The 18,232-nt window shown below is 35.4% G+C and overlaps 1 protein-coding gene across 4 annotated transcripts in view; it reads left to right on the top strand.

The window, feature by feature from the left end:
- The window catches only part of ITPR1 (inositol 1,4,5-trisphosphate receptor type 1), a 265,258-nt gene that overhangs the window by 137,411 nt on the left and 109,615 nt on the right, over positions 1-18,232 (top strand). For all 4 annotated transcript variants that reach the window (XR_015794923.1, XR_015794924.1, XM_088134326.1 and 1 more), the window contains 4 exons: positions 2,179-2,299; positions 5,081-5,265; positions 6,467-6,615; positions 7,805-7,916. Coding sequence is in view for 2 of the 4 variants with exons in the window: in XM_088134326.1 (XP_087990452.1) it covers positions 2,179-2,299; positions 5,081-5,265; positions 6,467-6,615; positions 7,805-7,916 (567 nt within the window). In the remaining 2 variants the exon portion in view is untranslated. The remainder of the gene's footprint in view (positions 1-2,178; positions 2,300-5,080; positions 5,266-6,466; positions 6,616-7,804; positions 7,917-18,232) is intronic.

Below are 18,232 nucleotides of genomic sequence, written 5' to 3'. Positions count from 1 at the left end.
CTAGCATCATTTTAGAATTCTCTCTGTCAACAGATCCCATAAAAATCTAGAATCCTTTTCACAAATATTTCAACATGGACTTGCCTATAAAGTTAATTACTTAGTGTCAACTTTCCTCCAGCACAGCCCTCATTGTTATTCCAAGTGAATTTTTGTCATATGTTTCTGTCAGTTTGGGCTGTAGTAGTATCATTCTGGATTTAATTTTCTGCCTTCAGCTTTGTGTAACTTTATTAAATATGGTGTTTCAGAATGCTTTCTTTTTTCTAACGCTTCCCACCTTTCTTCATACAACAGAGCTCAGTCTCTGCCAGACTAAAGGAAGGATTGTTTTTAAGCAGCTGGTAATCCCCTGTGTTTTTTGTAAGGATCACCAGGTTACATTAACTATTGCTCAAGATTTAAACATTTAATAATTTAAATATTTTTAAATATTTTCCATTATTGATAGACTTGTTTCCCATGACCCAGGAAAGAATATAAACATAGTGACTGACTATTCTAAAGAATTAGGTTTAGAGGTATAAGAAATGTTTGGATTCTCTGCACGTTCTCAGGATGTTTGGTCTATCCACAGTGGAAAAAATCATGGAGAACAATGGTAGACTTAAGAAATATTCCTGTAAAGGCATTCAAAATGTCAGTAATATTTCAGAAGAAACTGATTTTTTTTTTTGAAAGGCATAATTTTTATTTATGTTATAGAGCCATCTACTGGTCATTTAATTGCTTTCCTATGAACAAATTCTTAAGATTCCATTTATAAAATATTATATATGTCTTATTTTTAGACTAACGTATACACTAACATATTGCAACATGACTTTTTTTCATTAAAATTGGTCTAAAAAGTTTAGAAATAGAAAGAAATAGAAAAAGAATACAAAATATAAAAAACCAGAAAAAGAAATATATGAAAAAATGCAAAAAATACATCTACTCAATATAGCAAAAAACAAAACAAAACAACAACAGAAGAGGGTGAAACTATGTATATGTCACATATTAATCAAATATCAAACACATTTCTAAATCTACATTAAAGAATTTTAAAAATAATGATTCTTTAACATTGCAAGGTATCATAAAATATGTCATAAAAGAACATATTGAATCAAGTTTTGATTAGTAAATAAAATTGCCTTTTCAAAAACAGAAAAATTACACATCTCCTAAGTCTAATCTTTAATATCAGAAATGTTACTACTTATCTCTCAAAATAATTCTCTTAACTATACCCCAGGCCTGATGCAACCATACACTGTAACTCCTGAAAAATAGATTCCAAAGTTTTAGAAGATAATTTAACATAACATTAACATCTTTAACAATCCCTATAAATGTACTTATGTATGTTAACATATTATTTTATAAGGATGTAAGTGACCAAATCATATGAGTCAATGACCCTTTCAATTTTTTTACATCACCAGCAGAGAAAATATGATCTTTTAATGTTAAAGATGTTAATGTTATGTTAAATTATCTTCTAAATCCTTTCAAATACATTCATTGGAGTTTCCATTATGCTTGAAATAAGATCTTTTGATGAATCAGTTTTAATTTTAAATCCACTGAAGCAAATTTAACATTTGTTAAGACCTGCAACCAGTGATGTTCCATTGGTGTTCTGCTTCTTTAATCCATTAGCCATAAATGCCCTTAACAAACTTAAAAATATTATTTAATTTTGATACAAAAAGGATGTGGGTTTAATTTCAGACATTGATTCTATCAAATATAATAGTACCTTGTGTTACCTGGTCCATATTGAAACATTAAAATATGTTTGAGTGAATTAAGGAGACAAAATTCCACTTGAAATCAAGGCAATTCTTTAAAGTAGTCACTAAAAGTAATTGATTCAAAGTATGCATTCTAGATTCCACTCACAGCTTCCAATAGAACATTTTATTCCCTATTTTTAGGGTAGGTATTTTAATATGACTTGATAGTTTGAGTAATTTGTAACTGTTTCAACAGGTAATGGTACATCTATACCCCAGAACGTCAAGGCAATTTGCTTTTAAAATATCTCTGGGTTCCACAACAAATCAGTTTGCTCATTTAGATGCTTGGCTTTAGTCCAATTCACTGCATTTATAGACCTCTTTTTCTCTCTTTCCTACCCCCCTCTTTTCTTTGAATTGAAATGTACATGTTCTTGGGGTTTTTTAGACTCGTCAGCCTGTGTTCGTGCAACTTTTACAAGGTGTGTTTCGAGTGTATCACTGTAACTGGCTCATGCCCAGTCAAAAAGCATCAGTGGAAAGTTGTATCAGAGTACTTTCAGATGTAGGTAAGAAAACAGTATTTATTTATTAACTTATTAATCAATTTTCTACCCTGCTGAAATCTAAACAGGCTCTCAGTGGATTACAACAACAACAACAATGAAAAAACCCACAAAGCATATAATAACACAAAATGCTCAATACCTAAAACACTTAAGCTCACTAGCAACAATGACACAGCACCATATCCCAAACATCCTCCAGAAGAGTTCCATCTTCAGCTTCTTCTGGAAGGCGAACAATTCTGGAGCTCCACTGGGAGGCCTTATGTAGGATGGTAATGATTAATCCATATAAGTTCTTCCTCTTCAATACATCTGTCTTCACAAATATGTTGCCCTCAAGTGTTCTCCCTTTTCATTCATACATTTAAATTATGCTATTTTTGTTAATAACCTGAGTTGCTGAGGCTGGGAGCATTTTTCTACAGGTATTTTTCTGTGGAATCCCAGCAGTGCAAATAGATCTAATCAAAGATACATTTTATTTTCACAGCTAAGACAGTATATTAGGCATGACGGCTCTGTATTACCTTCAGTTACAGAAACAGGCCTTGTGAACTTGTGCAATGAGCACAGGACCATGCTAGATACTTATTTCTGGCTTGGATGTTTCTCTTTGGCATTTAGTTGGCTATTATGGGTACAGAATGCTGGGCTAAAGGGGACCTTTGCCTAATCCAACATGGGGCTTTTTTGTTCTTAAAGGCAGTGCAAGAACATTCATCACCCCCTCCCACCCCCCCAAAAATACCATGGAATTGCTGGCCAATAATCTATAGCTTTAATACAGTAAACTGGCAAACTTTCTTGTGACTGAAAGATAAATTAAGTAGGTAGCTTCCAGATGTAACATCTGTATTTTGCCATTCTACATTTTCTCCACATACTTGAACAAGATACAAGCCTTTACTACACATTTTTATAACTGAAGCTAATTTACTTGTTTATCTGCATTGGCTGTTTCAAAGCCCAGAGCTGTTTTTTTTTTAGATTGTATTAATACACGGGCTACTGTAGGCATGTACAGATAATTTCATTCATCTCTTACTTCTGGGTTCCTACATGCTGATCATGGATGATTTAATATCTGTACAGATTCCACTAAGTATTTGTGATACTCTGGAAGATGCCGTTTTTAGTGCCAAGGGATAATGGCTTCTTTATGTATACTGATTGGTGTTGTTGAGAGAGGGAGGGAAAATTCTTTCTAACTTTAATTGTCTAAGATAGATGTGCTTTCCAGAGAATACTATAATAGGGCTTCTTCCAGGAATACATGAAGCATGCTATTGTTGACTGAGCACTAGAGTTCTGTGAGAATCCAGTTGAAGTGGTCTGCAGAGAGATTATAGAACAGGCAAATATATCCCTGTCTGGCCTTGTGCACGATTTATTGCAAATAGAGGCCAGAGCAAAACTATCAAACAGGATAACAAGGCACATATTTATGGCCTGTGATTTTCAACAAGGTCTAAAACAGGATTGGATTTGACAATATGCCAGTACTAATGAAACTGCCAATTATTGTTGTGGTTTGACTTGTAGAACAAAACATTTAATTATGCAGCCCACTAAGACTCCACCCATATCAATTTTTAAATGGTCCAAGGCAGCAGATGGAGGTTTTGGAGAATGAGGCATTTAGGAGTCTTATAAAATTTAAATAAAATAGGCATAAAGAATGGCAACAACTTGGTGTCACCACTGTAATGCACAAATATTTTTGTAATTGCTTTTATATATACTAAATCTGTGATGGAATAATATGAGAACCTTTGGTTTGATACAGAGTTTACATGATGCAGAGTCCACTTGTCTGAGGCAGTAGACCTACAGGAGATTTGTGGATCTAAAATAGCTTAAGCTTTTTTTTTTTTTTTTTTTGTCTGTAGAAAGTGATTTGTTTTGGCAACTAAATGTTCACCACTAGGAATAATCATTTTTAAAGAAATCATTGTTAAGTTGGCAATGTGTGGGAGGCAAGAAAGAACAAGAAACAAATGAACCATACCAGTAAGAGCAAAATGTTCTGATTCAGAAACTTTACAAAGAAAATATTCAGAAAATACACATGATCTGCTCTGATCTACTGATGTGGAAAAAAGAGAGAGAGAGATTGAAAAATCTTTCACTTTGGAAGTGATACATATAAATTAAATAAATAACATCTCATTTACTGGTTTGGTTGTTAATTTACAATTTACAGCACAATGACCTCTTTCTTGATTAAAAGTGGTTGGTGCTCAAAAAAACCTCAGATCACAGTCCCCTATTGCTTGGAGTCCTGGCAAAGAAAATTAAAATATGGATGTGGGAAAGGTTGGCTCCAAAGATGAAAATTGGAAGAAATTGCTAAAAATTAGCCAGAGATGCAATACATTCCGAGAGCTCCGCTTAAATAAGCTGCCTCCAATAGTTGATAATTCTCCTTTCTATTCAGGTAGACCCTGGATTCTGTAGACAATTTTTAAAAGAATGTAGGGGTTCTTCAGAGTGGGAAAGACCATTGTGCAAAAGGTATTTTGTCTATACTGTACAGCTTGGGATCCTAACCTTGTAATTAGTTGATGACATGCAATAGCAATTTATGTCAAGCAGCTACAGCATACACGCAAACACAGTAACACCAAAATATGAACACAACATATCTACAAATGAAGAACAATGTACCCTATTTAAACTTGCCCTTATATTTCTCTAGATATGAGTCTAGCCTTCTGAAATATGTATTGTATGACATGTCATTGGTTGAAAAAAAAAAAGACAATAAATTATATATTTCAGCGAAGAGCAGAGCAATTGCTATCCCAGTTGATCTTGACAGCCAGGTCAATAACCTCTTCCTGAAGTCTCATAATATCGTACAAAAAACAGCAATGAACTGGAGGATGACGGCAAGAAATGCTGCTCGAAGAGATTCTGTGATGGCAGCTTCAAGGGATTATCGTAATATCATTGAGCGGTTGCAGGTGAGTGTATGTCAATACCAGCCTTTAAGCATTTAGGAGATATTTGATTTGTATGAATAAATGACATGTCAGCCCTTTGAGCTAGTCCAGACAAGAAGCAACAAACATGAGTACTGTCACTATCTTTATTGTAAGGTACCAGTAACAGAATCTTGCAAGTCTGAAAGTACATCTCTCTCCCCTTGCCTTTACTGTCCAAGGAACTAGGAATGGTTCCTTCTGAGATGTTGCCATGTCCCCATTCCTTCTGCAGGCTAAGCTGCCTCTTATTTGACCATTGCCTAATCTGCAGCTCCTCCTCCTCCTCCTCCTCCTCCTCCTCCTCCTCCTCCTCCTCCTCTCATCTCTCAAGGACATTCTCACAGATCATTACATGGCACTAAGTGTTTAGTTAAGGATTACTTAAAACCTTACTTCTGTAATGGACATTTTACTTTATACTCATTTTTTACACACGAAGATCACATTCATGCCTCTTTCAATTTTATAATAGTAATTCATAGTTCCTAAGCATCTGAACTGAATAGATACCTTTCCATGGAAGCTGGATGCTCAGATGCTGATGTCCTGCTCATTAGCACAGTGCAGAACAGCCTATCAAATGGGGGTGATCGAATTGTGGGGATTTCACTAGTTACAAACACAAAACATTTAATTGGGGAAGCTCCTATTTAGGGCTCCAGTGAGCCATGTTCTCTTCCAGGATGTTTCATTGCATTTATGTCCCTTCAATTCCTATATCCACTTCAGTCCTCTTTCAGCTGGTTTTCCCCCTTATTTTCTCTTTTCCATTGACCATCTTATTTTGGCAACATAATGTTTTTACCTCTGGTATGTAATAACAAATATTAATAGTAGTAATAATATTATTAGAAAATACCTACTTTTGCTTTTTATAACCAATGTTGGCAGTTTTTAGTAACCAAATAGAAGCATTCTAAATAAAATGTCAGCAGTATTGTGTTGTAAGTACTTAATGTTTGTAACTTAAAAAAAAAACTTTTTATTAACATTGACAAGATAAATGTGGATCCTATGAAATCTGCTTCTGCAGATTTGCATCATACGTTAGTATTTCTGTATTAATCTTGGGTAGAACAAGCAGAAAGCATAGTCTTATTATCACAAGTATTTCTTTAAAAAAGGTGCTTGTCTATATGATTTGTATGTAAGTTTTAAACTAAATATACCACTACTTCAGGATATAGTATCAGCTTTGGAAGATCGCTTACGTCCACTTGTCCAAGCTGAATTGTCTGTATTGGTGGATGTCCTTCATAGACCAGAACTGCTTTTCCCAGAAAATACAGATGCAAGAAGGAAATGTGAAAGTGGAGGTTTTATTTGCAAGTAAGTTGAGGACCAGCATTTTCTTTATTATTTTAAAATAATTCTTGTTTCTTTTTGTCTTCTTGGCTGTTACTTTAGGTTATTGATCTTATTTTGCTATCAATTTATCTTTTTTTTTTTTTTGCAAGATCCTAGCAGCTTTCCACATGGATCTGATAATAATAGCTTCTGAATGCAGGAAATAATTTTAATAAAATTGTACTACAGTTCATGTGCCATAACACAGTACTTAATGATTGGACTCATCTATTGCATTAGTCATCATTTGTTTAAACCACAACAGCAACATTGACACAATATGCTAAACCAGTCATATACAAACTACATTTTGGCTTAGCATGTTATGTGAATCAGACCTTAGAGTCCATCTTATTTATTCAGAAAATGACAACATTGTGTAGAATAGTGAAAAATGAGTCTAAGGATAGATGGATAGGTGGGAGTCTCTCAGTCCTGTAAGAAAATTTGTGTGACATAATACTGTGGTATATTAGTTTTCTCATCCTCAGTTCATCTGCCTGATGTAAAGATGCAGGATGCTATTTATATTTGCTAGACTGCATGGGATGTGGTGAAGGGAAGAAAACATAGGAACAATTGCTTCTGTTGGTAACCACAAATCTCTGGTAAAATCTAGCCTTAGTTTAAGTGTGAGGATCCTGGTTTTTGCTACTGAATGTAGTAAATAGCTCATTTTGAAAAAAATCTTTATTCCTAATTTTAGAATATTTCATTATGAATGAGTTAATGCTCCATTCAGAAATATTTGTAGAACATAAAAATGTGTTGTACTTTTTTGTTTCTGATAGACTGTCCTGGAATCACCTAGTTCTTAAGCCATGAGCAGGAACTTGTGTTTTATGAAATAAGTTACAAATACTGTTATTCCTTAACAGCTACATAATTTTAGTTCCTTTATTCCATGTTTGTGCAACTTTACTTTCTCAGCGCAGATTGTACTGCACTTCAAAACTTTCTATGTAGAAGTGGTATGGAGCAAGCTTTCTTTATTGCTTTACATACGTATCTGGAAACACTGCAGCTTTGAGAAAAAAAAAAATGACAACATGGTTGTCTTTTGGACAGTTGGTTGTTTCTATGACCTTTAATGCAAATACCTACAAATGCCTTCCTAACTGATTAGATATTCTAGTACTGAAACAAACTGTGATCAATTGGTTGTTTTCAGGTTAATAAAACATACTAAACAGCTGCTGGAAGAGAATGAGGAGAAACTTTGTATTAAAGTATTACAGACACTCAGGGAAATGATGACCAAAGATAGAGGCTATGGAGAGAAGGTACCTTAATTTATAGTCTACTGTTTTGTCTTTTATTCTGTCTTTTTTTTTTTCCGCAGAGTAGTAGAAGAAATGGCAATATGGACTTTAATCGTTGCACTTATTTTTTTTTAGGTCTAAAGCACTGGCATTTACAGCTGAATTGCTATTATCACCAGTTTATTTTAATAGTCTGAGGGACTCCTAAATACCTCAGCATCTCTTTTTTCTTCACCACTGAGGACAATGGATTATATATTGCTTAAGTGGTTTTTAATCACTTTGTTAACAGACGATATCATATAGTTAATACAGAAAAGAAATCCTATTCTTTGAGAGTTGTGGTCTTGGCATTTTTCTGTCTTCACAATTTGATTTCTAGTTAATTCAATAAACAAATGTTGAGGAGACAGAGAACCCCTAACCCTCTAGATGTCTGTATTTACAAGCTAGTTGGGCCTTGCTGAAGTTCAGCAAAATCTGGAAAATTACAGATTCCCTATCTCTGTATTCATTCAGTTGTAGATTATCTAATTTCATGCTGATGCTGAGAAACCTGACATTCTAAAATGGATTCCTTTTACTTACGGACATAAAACTTGTCTTACTTGAAAACAAAATTATTATAGATATGAACCTTAAGGATATGTAAGCCTAGAGGGCCAGCAAATTTCTTCCAGTACAGGCTTGGATAAGATATGTAGGAACTCATAAAAGCGGCAGCGTAAGTGAAAGGTGAGCTCTTAAATTACCAAAATTCTTCACTGGCTGAAATAAAAAGACTGAGGTGGAGAAGATTTCTCATTTTCCTATCAGCTCTGAGCAACCCACAAAGCTATCCCTGCCAGACATTCTCTCACCTACTTTCCTATACTGTTAAAGCAGCATGGATGTGCAGAAAGGAGGGGGTCTTGCTTCCCTCCTTCCTCCATTATTGCCTCAGACTACCAAATTAGGAATCCTAGGGAACTGGGAACAATGCATTAGCTTAGAGCTGAGAATGATATCTCCCATTGGCATCCTGACATGCTGCTGCTCCGGCAGAGGAGGAACAGAAGGAAAAACAAATCCTCTCCCTGTGTTCTGCTATTGATTGAGTTGCTGCAAAAAAAAAAAAGATTGGATGGGCTCTATGAATACTGTTAATAAAGACAGATGGGAGTATTTACCGGGCATTAGAAATTTAAGGGTCATTATATCAAGGAGGAGGAAGTGGAGTATCTTCTTCCAAGAAATGTAGACTGGCTGCTATAAGTGTACACCAGACAGCCATTAACCTAGACCTCTGTGTGCTGAATGGCTACTAAAAGATGATAAACCAATTTATTTTACATTCTGATCATTTTCCTTTGATCCTGAAAACGTTCTGACCCAAAGAATTCCACAGAGGTGGTAGAATATATGTCCCAGTTGGACAAAGAGTCAATAGGTAAGGTTAAATGGGCTGACAACTGCGCCAAAGAATCATTTAACTAGATGAACTCCTCTCCTATTTTAGGTCTGTGTGCTATTTATTTATTTATCAAATTTATATGCCACCCATCTCACTATGCAAGTGACTCTAGGCGGCTTATAAATAAAGGTAAAAGCCATGATCAACAAATTATACTGACCTACATAATCATTTAATTGGTCAGTTGCAGAACTTGTATGCTACTGAAAAACAGTCAAAGAAAGTGAGGCATGATCACAGGAATGGTATGCAAAGAAGTCAGGAAAATATTTTAAGCTGGTCAGGAAATGACTAAAATATCTACTTTAAAATTATGAAGGAGGTGTAGCTTGCAATAATGGAAGATTCTACATCTTCCATGTTTAGAATAATTGCGAGCAAAAAAGAGCAAGTGACAGAAATGTTTCCTAAGAAATCTTAATTACTGATATATTAAGCTGAAAAGGGTTATTTGCAGAAAGTAGCAAAATAGGGAGTTTTTGCAATGTCATTTTTCTGTAGAACAAATGAATTTGATTATCCCAATCATTGTGAAGGGAAGTTGCTGTGAAAATCTGTAAACCTATTCTAAGGCCTTTGGGCAGTGAGAAACAAGAGGCAAATCAACAGATTACGCTGCTAATTGAGATAAAAGTGCATTTAAGGATCTCAGAAGCAACCCAGAGCAGCTGTGTGTATATTAGGCGGCTACCTAACATGAGCTGGTTTTGGTTGTTCAGAGAAGTGCGTTTATAGATTTCACACATTTTATAAACTGCTGCCTGGAACACATCTAGTTTAGTCAGCTGCCTAAGATTGAGCCAATGCCCAATATTTAAAATGCATTTCCTTAAAGTTCCTAGCAGAAGAGAAATCACCAGATCAGTTAGTCAGTCTTTTATATTTATTTGTCTATTCCCCCAGTTCTGGAGAGACTTGTGGCTGTGATTGGTCACCATAAATGTCAGATTTTAGCTTAAAGAAAACTGTTGCTTCAAACATAGATCTGGCTCAATGTAAGAGCTTATTCAGCAGCCGCACCCTTCCTGAGTCTCAGCCATGCTGAAAGGCAGGCCCCTATGCCGATTACCCTTTCCTTTCAAGCTGTCATACCTGAAAGATAGTCTTGTATGTGTGTTTAGCCAGATGCTTCACTAGAAGCTCCTGATAGCTGAAGTTCCAAGGTTATGAGGAGAGTACTTGAAGCCCCAGGCAATTGGTATGGAAAACCTCTGAGTTAGCAAGCAGAGGTGTCCACAGGAGTGGGGGAGGGGTGTGTGTGTCAAAATGGGAAAGACAATGATGCTAAGGTTGATATGAAAACAAACATGTCAACCTCACATTGGCAGCAAGAGTTCAATCTACACTCTTTATAGGAAGAAAATAATACACACCAGTTGGGTGGCTAACTGTTTATCTAATTTTCAACCTGTTTGATCAAGCTATAAATCTATTGTATTGTGTGCCTCCTTGAATTTATTTAAAAATAATAATAATTTCTCTTTTTTTCTGAGTTAAATATACCTCCCTCTTTTAGATTTTCATCTAGTTATTTAGATGAAATACTAATTCTTTTCATTGGTAGCAGAAGTTGGAATAGAGCAGGTTCTAAACATTATAGTTTATAGCCTAAAGAACTTCGTGACTATTAAGATCTTTTGTTCTCTGTTTTCCTTATACAGCTACTATGTCAGGAACTATATTACAGTTTGTACTAATACAAGAATAAATGTCATAGAACTATTGATATTTTTAATTATTTTAAATCTGATATACACGTAGTCCCTGGTTAAGAATGCCTGGTTTAAGGATAACCCATAGTTAGGAACAGAGCCTATTGTAGCAAAATTCGAGTTAAATACACAATGATTTGAGTTAAATACACAATGGTTTGAGTTAATTGCACAATACTACTTATACAGTATTATGCAATAATACTGTTCCGTTTTACATACAAATCTGACTTAAGGACAGACTTTGGGAATGGAACTCCTTCTTAAATTGGGGGCTACCTGTACTGGAAAAGTTACTTAAATGTATCACTTATTGTAACTGAATTAGAAATAGTATGGCAAATGAGGCATTGAACTGTGAATATCAAATCACGAGAAAGTCTGAGAAACATCTGTTTCTAATGTAGCATGATAAGTAGCAAAGAAGGAGATGAAGAAAATGCAACTTGTAAATGTATTGAGCATATGGTGCTTTAGCAAAAGTGATCTTAGAAGCTAAAGGTAGAAACATAGCCTTCCAACAGTTGCTAAAACATAGGGAATCCTATGTTTTATCTACTATTTATTTACCATATCTATTCACGGTATGGAGATATAATCTTTTTCAACCACTTCAGAAAAAGGTTGGCCTAAATGGTCCTTTCCAGTTCTATGATTTTATGATAGATATGTTTGTTTGTTTTTTAACAATGTCAGTACGGGAACAACTTTAATATATTGCTTAACCATGAGAAAATAATAAAGTCTCTAAAACTAAGAAGCTCCATTTAGTCTCTTTTTCCTGTTAAAGGGTAGACTGCAAAGAAACCAACTTTACTCTATAATGCTGCATTTAAGTATGCTCTACAACAAAAATTTCAGCTGCAGTTTTATTGTGAATATGCAGATGAAATTAAATGGTTATGTTTGTTTCACACAGAAGTATAAGGCATTGCATTGTACTGAATTAAGCCAATGAGCAATCCGTTTGAAGTAGGGGAGGCTTATGCCCTGGGACCCTTGGAGGAACGAGTGGATTATAATTGTATTCATTTTTAACATAGTTAATCTACAGTCTACCAAGCGGCTATAGGTTATTAAGAGGATGCTTTCAGCAGCCACCCTGTCTAATGATATTAAAATGAGGTGTCTTGGGATTGAATATTGAATCTTTTTCGTGGAACATACAAATGCTGCCCTCGGGTCCACCCAATCAAATGCATTTAATTGCCACAGTGAAAAATTTACTGCGTGTCTTCTTTGGAAAATTTACATGAAAGTACAAGGAATAATATTGTTGGAATGCATGCTTGATGATACAATGATGTAAAGTAGAGTGAACAGCCATATTTTCCAAGTCACTGTATTAGGCAGGTTTCCCCAAATCTAGTATAGGATCATGCGCACATTCCTGCTAATGGACTAGTATGTCAAATGCCATATTTATATCCAGTGTTGAATTCAGGAGAGAAGATGAGATACAATTTTTTGGAATCAACAATTTTACAAAACAACTGGCTTGAGAGTAGAGTGGGAATTATGACTCTCAGTGTTTTTAATAACTGGTTATTTGCCATTTCTCTTTCATTAATATTTATTTTCAATTTCTTTTTGTCTCCCTCTTTTTTCTTTTTAGCTGATTGCACTTGGTGAATTGGATAATGCTGAGGTTTTGAATTTCTTTCTTTATTGTTTCTTTAGTCTTCCCTGGTGGTATTCTGAAGTCAGTAGCCATGTAGTATGTTGTGCTGTCTTGTCAATGTTTATGTATTGTGGTTCTCATATTTGTGCTAGTGATGTAGTAGAGTGTACTTGCCATGTCATGAAATATTTAATTCTATTGTGTATTTTTTTCCTCCAAGAGTATTGTCTAAACATCTTCTTTGGATTTAATCATGTTGTATTCTTTCAAATGGTAGAACATGAAAGAGTAACTCCCCCCTGCATTATAATCAAGATGTTTTAAATAAACGTTTCACATATTATTTTATAAAAATTATTTAGAAACATTTAACAATGTGCAATGATGACGCAATCTAATCCTGAATCCCAAATTCACCATTCTGTATAATTAAAAGAAAAATGGTACCTAGGAGGAAATTACTGTTTTGTGTAGCTAGTTTGGTTAATTTTCATATGGCAGTTACATTTCTATAAATCAGAACTAACCCACAAATTATTTTTTCTAACTGAACATATGATTCTAAGAGATATATGGGGAAAAGTATACTTCCTTTGAGCTTTGCAGTCAGGCTATCTGACACTAGGGAGTGTGTGCTTTCTAGCAGAGAGAGGTAGAAGTAAGTGACTTGCATGTCCTCCATATGTGGCCCATTGATGAACCCAAGTTAGTCTTCCCTTTGGTCTGCTGGGTTTTCTACTGTCAAAATTCCACTCATAGTTCATAATCACCATTAACATTTGATCAGGTACTGCTCCATGTAGATATTGGCATCAGAGATTTTGGATTTTTGGTATTACAAATATTGTAGAGGAGAGCATAAATTAGGTAGAGTAGTTGGTCAAATACATACTTAGCTTTTGTTTTGTTTTACTGAAGTTTGTCAACTAAAAACAAAAAATAGCCAAGAATGCTCTAATAGAGATTTATTGTTTCTAGAGTAATTTCAACCAAATTCATTTGGCTTCAGTGTGTTGAGAAGCTTCCTATATTGTTCTGTACTTGTGAGAAATATAAATGGAATTTGGACTGTTTATTTTTACCTAGATTTTCTGTCAAGTGAATGCTTTCTCCCACCCAAGACTCTGACTTCTGCTGGGTTTTGTGTTAAATCAAGGATTGTGATCAAGCTCAGTTTAAGATTTAGCCCTTGATTACCAGTGAAAACTGTTGGCTGATTTCAGTGGAAGGATTCCATGCTAGCAGCAGGTGTGTTTATAAATATAGGAAATGAGCACTATCTGTTTATTAAAAGTGTCTTCTGGCAGTAATTCACATTCTCCGAAACTTTTCTGAGGAAGCACAGTGTTTTCTTTTTCCACCAGCCACTTACAAAAACATGGCACAGAGAAACAAATGTCTTTTTAAACTCTCATTCTGTGTAAAATGAATTTTGACCTGCTGCTGAAACTTTGAAACTTGATTATCTTCGCTACCATATACCACGTACTTAGAGAATTCTACAGGTACAGAAATTAATTTTGCTTTTCTGAAGTTACTGTAAGACAGTGAGTTTGTGTATGTTCAGTATATATATATATTTAATTACCTAACCCAAAATAGCCCATGGTAGGAAAAAAAGAAAAAACATGGCTTTTGGAAATTGCATGAAATATATATCTTATTACCAAGGGCAATAAGACCATTTAGAAAAAACCCTAAACAATAGCATTTAAACTGGTACAACACATGCTGTTTTGAGAAGCAGTAAGAACTAAGAGTACAAATATTCCAGAGCTATACGTGCATTAGTCTGAAGTAGCAATGCAGAGATCTGTAGCAGCATTAAAAGTAACGTGCTATCCTGATTCTATCTATGTTTACTCAAAAGGGAATCTCTTGTTCATATCCACTCTTGGCTATGGCCATAAATGGCTCTTCCTTTGTAAAATATAAGCTGGTACCTCTCAATAACTATGCTGCCCATACTCACCTCTGTTACACAAGGGCACAAGGGAAGAAAACTGGATTGGAAGATTGGTGCTTTTAATTAAAGCTCTAGTCTTAAATAATTACTGGGTTCACACATCACACTAAGCAATGATTTGATTAGCCATAGTTGGTTGATTGACCATACCCCATAAATTTCTGGATTCATATAGTACATCACAATAAGCCAGCACCAAACCAATCTTCAAACATACACAGTTTGGCTTGATACAATCTCTGAATTCAGTCAATGTCTGGAAGTATGTTATGTTAGGAATGGAATCCCAGTTTCCACTAAAATTCATGTTTTGAAACTTTAACCACAATTTATGTTAACCACTTGCTTGAAGTGCTTTGTTTTCAATTACTGTGGGTTGTTATAATTACAATCCATATTGATCATACAGTATATATTAAAATTAAGCCAGCATAAAATCTTAAAATAGGTGGGATGTAACTTCATTGAAATATAGTAGCTATTTCTGCTTTGATACTATTTTACTATACTACTATACTATTTTACTATACAACTAAAGATTTATCATCATAATATTGGTAAAAGATAGAGGAAGAACAAGAAAATTACTATCTTTCTACAGCGGTTCTTCTGGAAAAAAAATTCTCGTGATTGTATAGCATGAATATGGCAAAATTGTGTTTCTTCAGGAGGAGTTAGAGATGAAATAGGCCTTTTTAAACCATTTTGTTAAAAACCAGTATTTTAAAAGTGAAGTGCATACTGAAATGCCCTGGAGAAATAAATTATAAAACCAAACTGATACGTGAGGGAAAATCAAAAATTGAGGTAAGTCTTAACCATTAAGCTTCGTCAGAAGGGGGCACCCTAATGATGCTGAAGAAACGGAGAGATGTCCTACTTAGCTTCCCCTCCCTTCCTCCTACATTGCAGTGAACTGCTCTGTTGGACATCTGCCAGCGTTCAGGCAGCAGTTACATAAGAGGCAGCCTTTTTTTTTTTTTCCTGGAATTTAGGCTCTCTGCTGATGTGTGACCTTCAGCAGTAATTGCCAATAAAATGTGGTGGAGCTGTTTACTGTTAGTTCACTCCAGACTGTGGCTGTCAGTATCCCAGACTACACTGGCAGATACTGCGTCTGTGTGGTTGTTAATTCTTTTTTAAAATAAATAAAAGGCTAGTACAAATTAAAGAAGCATAGAAAGAGCTTTGCCCAAAGCTGTAACATCACTTTAGTCCGTATGCACAAACCGATTTATCAGAGGGATCCCCCTGCCCCAAAAACCCTGCATCCATATCAGTTAAGAGTTCATTAACTAAAGATAATTAGGAAGCAGGAGAAATATTTTGGTGTAAAATATACCCAGATTGGTTTTTACTAAAAACAGTTAATTACAGCATAGCCATTAGCCTTTTCTGCTATCATCTGCAGACAGATTCAGCAAATAAAGTTTCCCAGTTACAGTTTGCCTACGAAATATTGTCTCCTCGTAGCTAAAAAAGAGAGTCCTGCCAGAAGAAATGGTGGTAACAAGGGAAAAGTCAAAGTCTCTTGGAGAAGGCCTAAGGTGGCATTTTTGCTGCCTGCTCCTTGGTGACTTTGACTTTAGTTTCTTCACACAGGGAAGCCTTTTATCCTTTGCTCCCTGTACAAATGGGAAAGAAAAGGAAATGCACATCAGACCGAGACTAATAGTTTCTTTGTATATTTTTCTCCATTTCAGCCTGGCACACCAAGTCTTAACATGTGTGTTTAAAAAAAAAGTTTGCTAAGCAGTGCACAGTAGTGTTCACCGATACTGAAAGACATGCAGTATCTGATTGCCCAGTTATTTTCCAGTCTCAAGGGAAGCTGTTGGTTTTAGACTTAAATTGCTTAAGGCCTCCCTGCCGGAGGGACTGCCTTTCTAATGACTTACAAACTCTGCAGGAGGAGCTGTTTTGAGGGCACTGAATTTTCTGGGGCCCACTTGCTGGATATGAGGAAAAAAAGATTATGTTGGAAGAATGCACTTCACAAGAGTTGTCACTGGCCCTTATTTTCCAGAAAAGGGGAAACTTGTAATGCATCTTTTAACTTGACTTTTTAAATGTTCTATTTGCTTTAACTGTATTGTTGTTGTATGCCACCTGGGGGTGGGGGGTGGGTGCGGTTCTTGCAGAAAGGCAGTATAGACATGTTAGTAAAAGGATGACTCACTCAGAAATGCATAAAAAATTATATGTTGGGTCCTAGATAAGTTGTAACCTTGCTGGGTACCAACGATTTAAGGAAGCTGGCCAGAGCCACAAAGTAGGCATGAGAATAACTCCTGGTATGCTATTCAAATTACATTACTTTATACTGTTCTCATTTTAAAGGTTACCCTAATTTAAAGAATAATGAAGTAGACTCGTGATTATTTTGTATTTGTACAGGCAGGTCCCAGTAAAACGAATGCACTGGTACACTGATTGAAAGTAAAATGTTCTAATGGTTTTGAGACTGATTTAACCTGAATTTTTCAATGTTTTCCAAACCACATATTTTAGCAGTTCTCAGACTATGAGTTGAGACTCCCCCGGAGGGAGTGTTTCAACTTTGGAGAGGGTTTTCCTTTAAAAGCTGATCAGGCTTGGACTGGCAAAGCAAGAGGCAGTCCAAAGTTACTCAGGTCTTTCCTCCTTATTTTGCCTGTGCAAGCCCCCAGTGGACAGTTGTGAAACTGCAAAGTTTGAGAACTAGTGATCATAGATTAAATTTTAATTATTAAAAGAAAATGATAGGGTTTTTTTCTAGCATAGACCTAACCCCAGTGAAAGCATTAGTTCTATTTCTGGGGTGTGTCATACAAGGTCATTTATCATTTTAGGAATCACAGCTCCACAAAATTTGAGAATCCTTATTTTAAAGAAACTGTTCCATAGCTTCAAGAGCTGTATGCTCAATAAATTATACTGTTAAATTGCTGGTGGGCATTTCATTCTTTCAGTTGCTGTTGCAGAACGGAAAATCCTTGTTTGAATATTGCAAAAATTTAAAAGCCACAATACAAATTCAACATAAAAATTAAAATAAACAGCAGTAAACATTACAATATGATGGTGTCAACCCACATTGGGCAACATCATCTCTCAAAAGGCCTATAATGGAACTCTGTTGGCAGCTTTTTGGAAGGACACCAAAGCTGGTTCCAGCATGATCTCTGGATGAAGGCTGTTCTAATAATTGGAGGGCATTTGTAGTTGTATTTAAATAGTGAAAAGGTTTACTTTTTCTTACATTTTTATTTCTCAGACAACCGCAGAGGAAATGGGATCAAAAAAGCCTTATTTAAAACTGCATTTTAGCAAATCAGTCCATACTTCCAGTTTATATTTCAGCCTGGATGCTTCCTTTGTGATTGTTTTTATCACTTGCTAATATGGAATTGTTGCTTTTCCTAAAGGCTCCTCATCTTTATTTATTTATTTATTTATTTTTGTCTGCGCTCAGTCATTGCTGACCCTGCAGTGACTGCTTGGACGAGTCCTTGCAGTTTTCAAGGCAATTGTTTTTCGGAAGTGGTTTGCCAGAGCCTCTTTCCTAGAGCAGAGCCCAGCTGGCAAGCACAGGAGGCGGGGTTT

This window comes from Python bivittatus, unplaced genomic scaffold (genome assembly GCF_059951505.1).
Source record: "Python bivittatus isolate LINGU-HERP-01145 unplaced genomic scaffold, Pbiv_v1 ctg000080_np1212, whole genome shotgun sequence".
Classification (NCBI taxonomy): domain Eukaryota; kingdom Metazoa; phylum Chordata; class Lepidosauria; order Squamata; family Pythonidae; genus Python; species Python bivittatus.
This window is presented reverse-complemented; position numbering and strand designations above follow the sequence as displayed.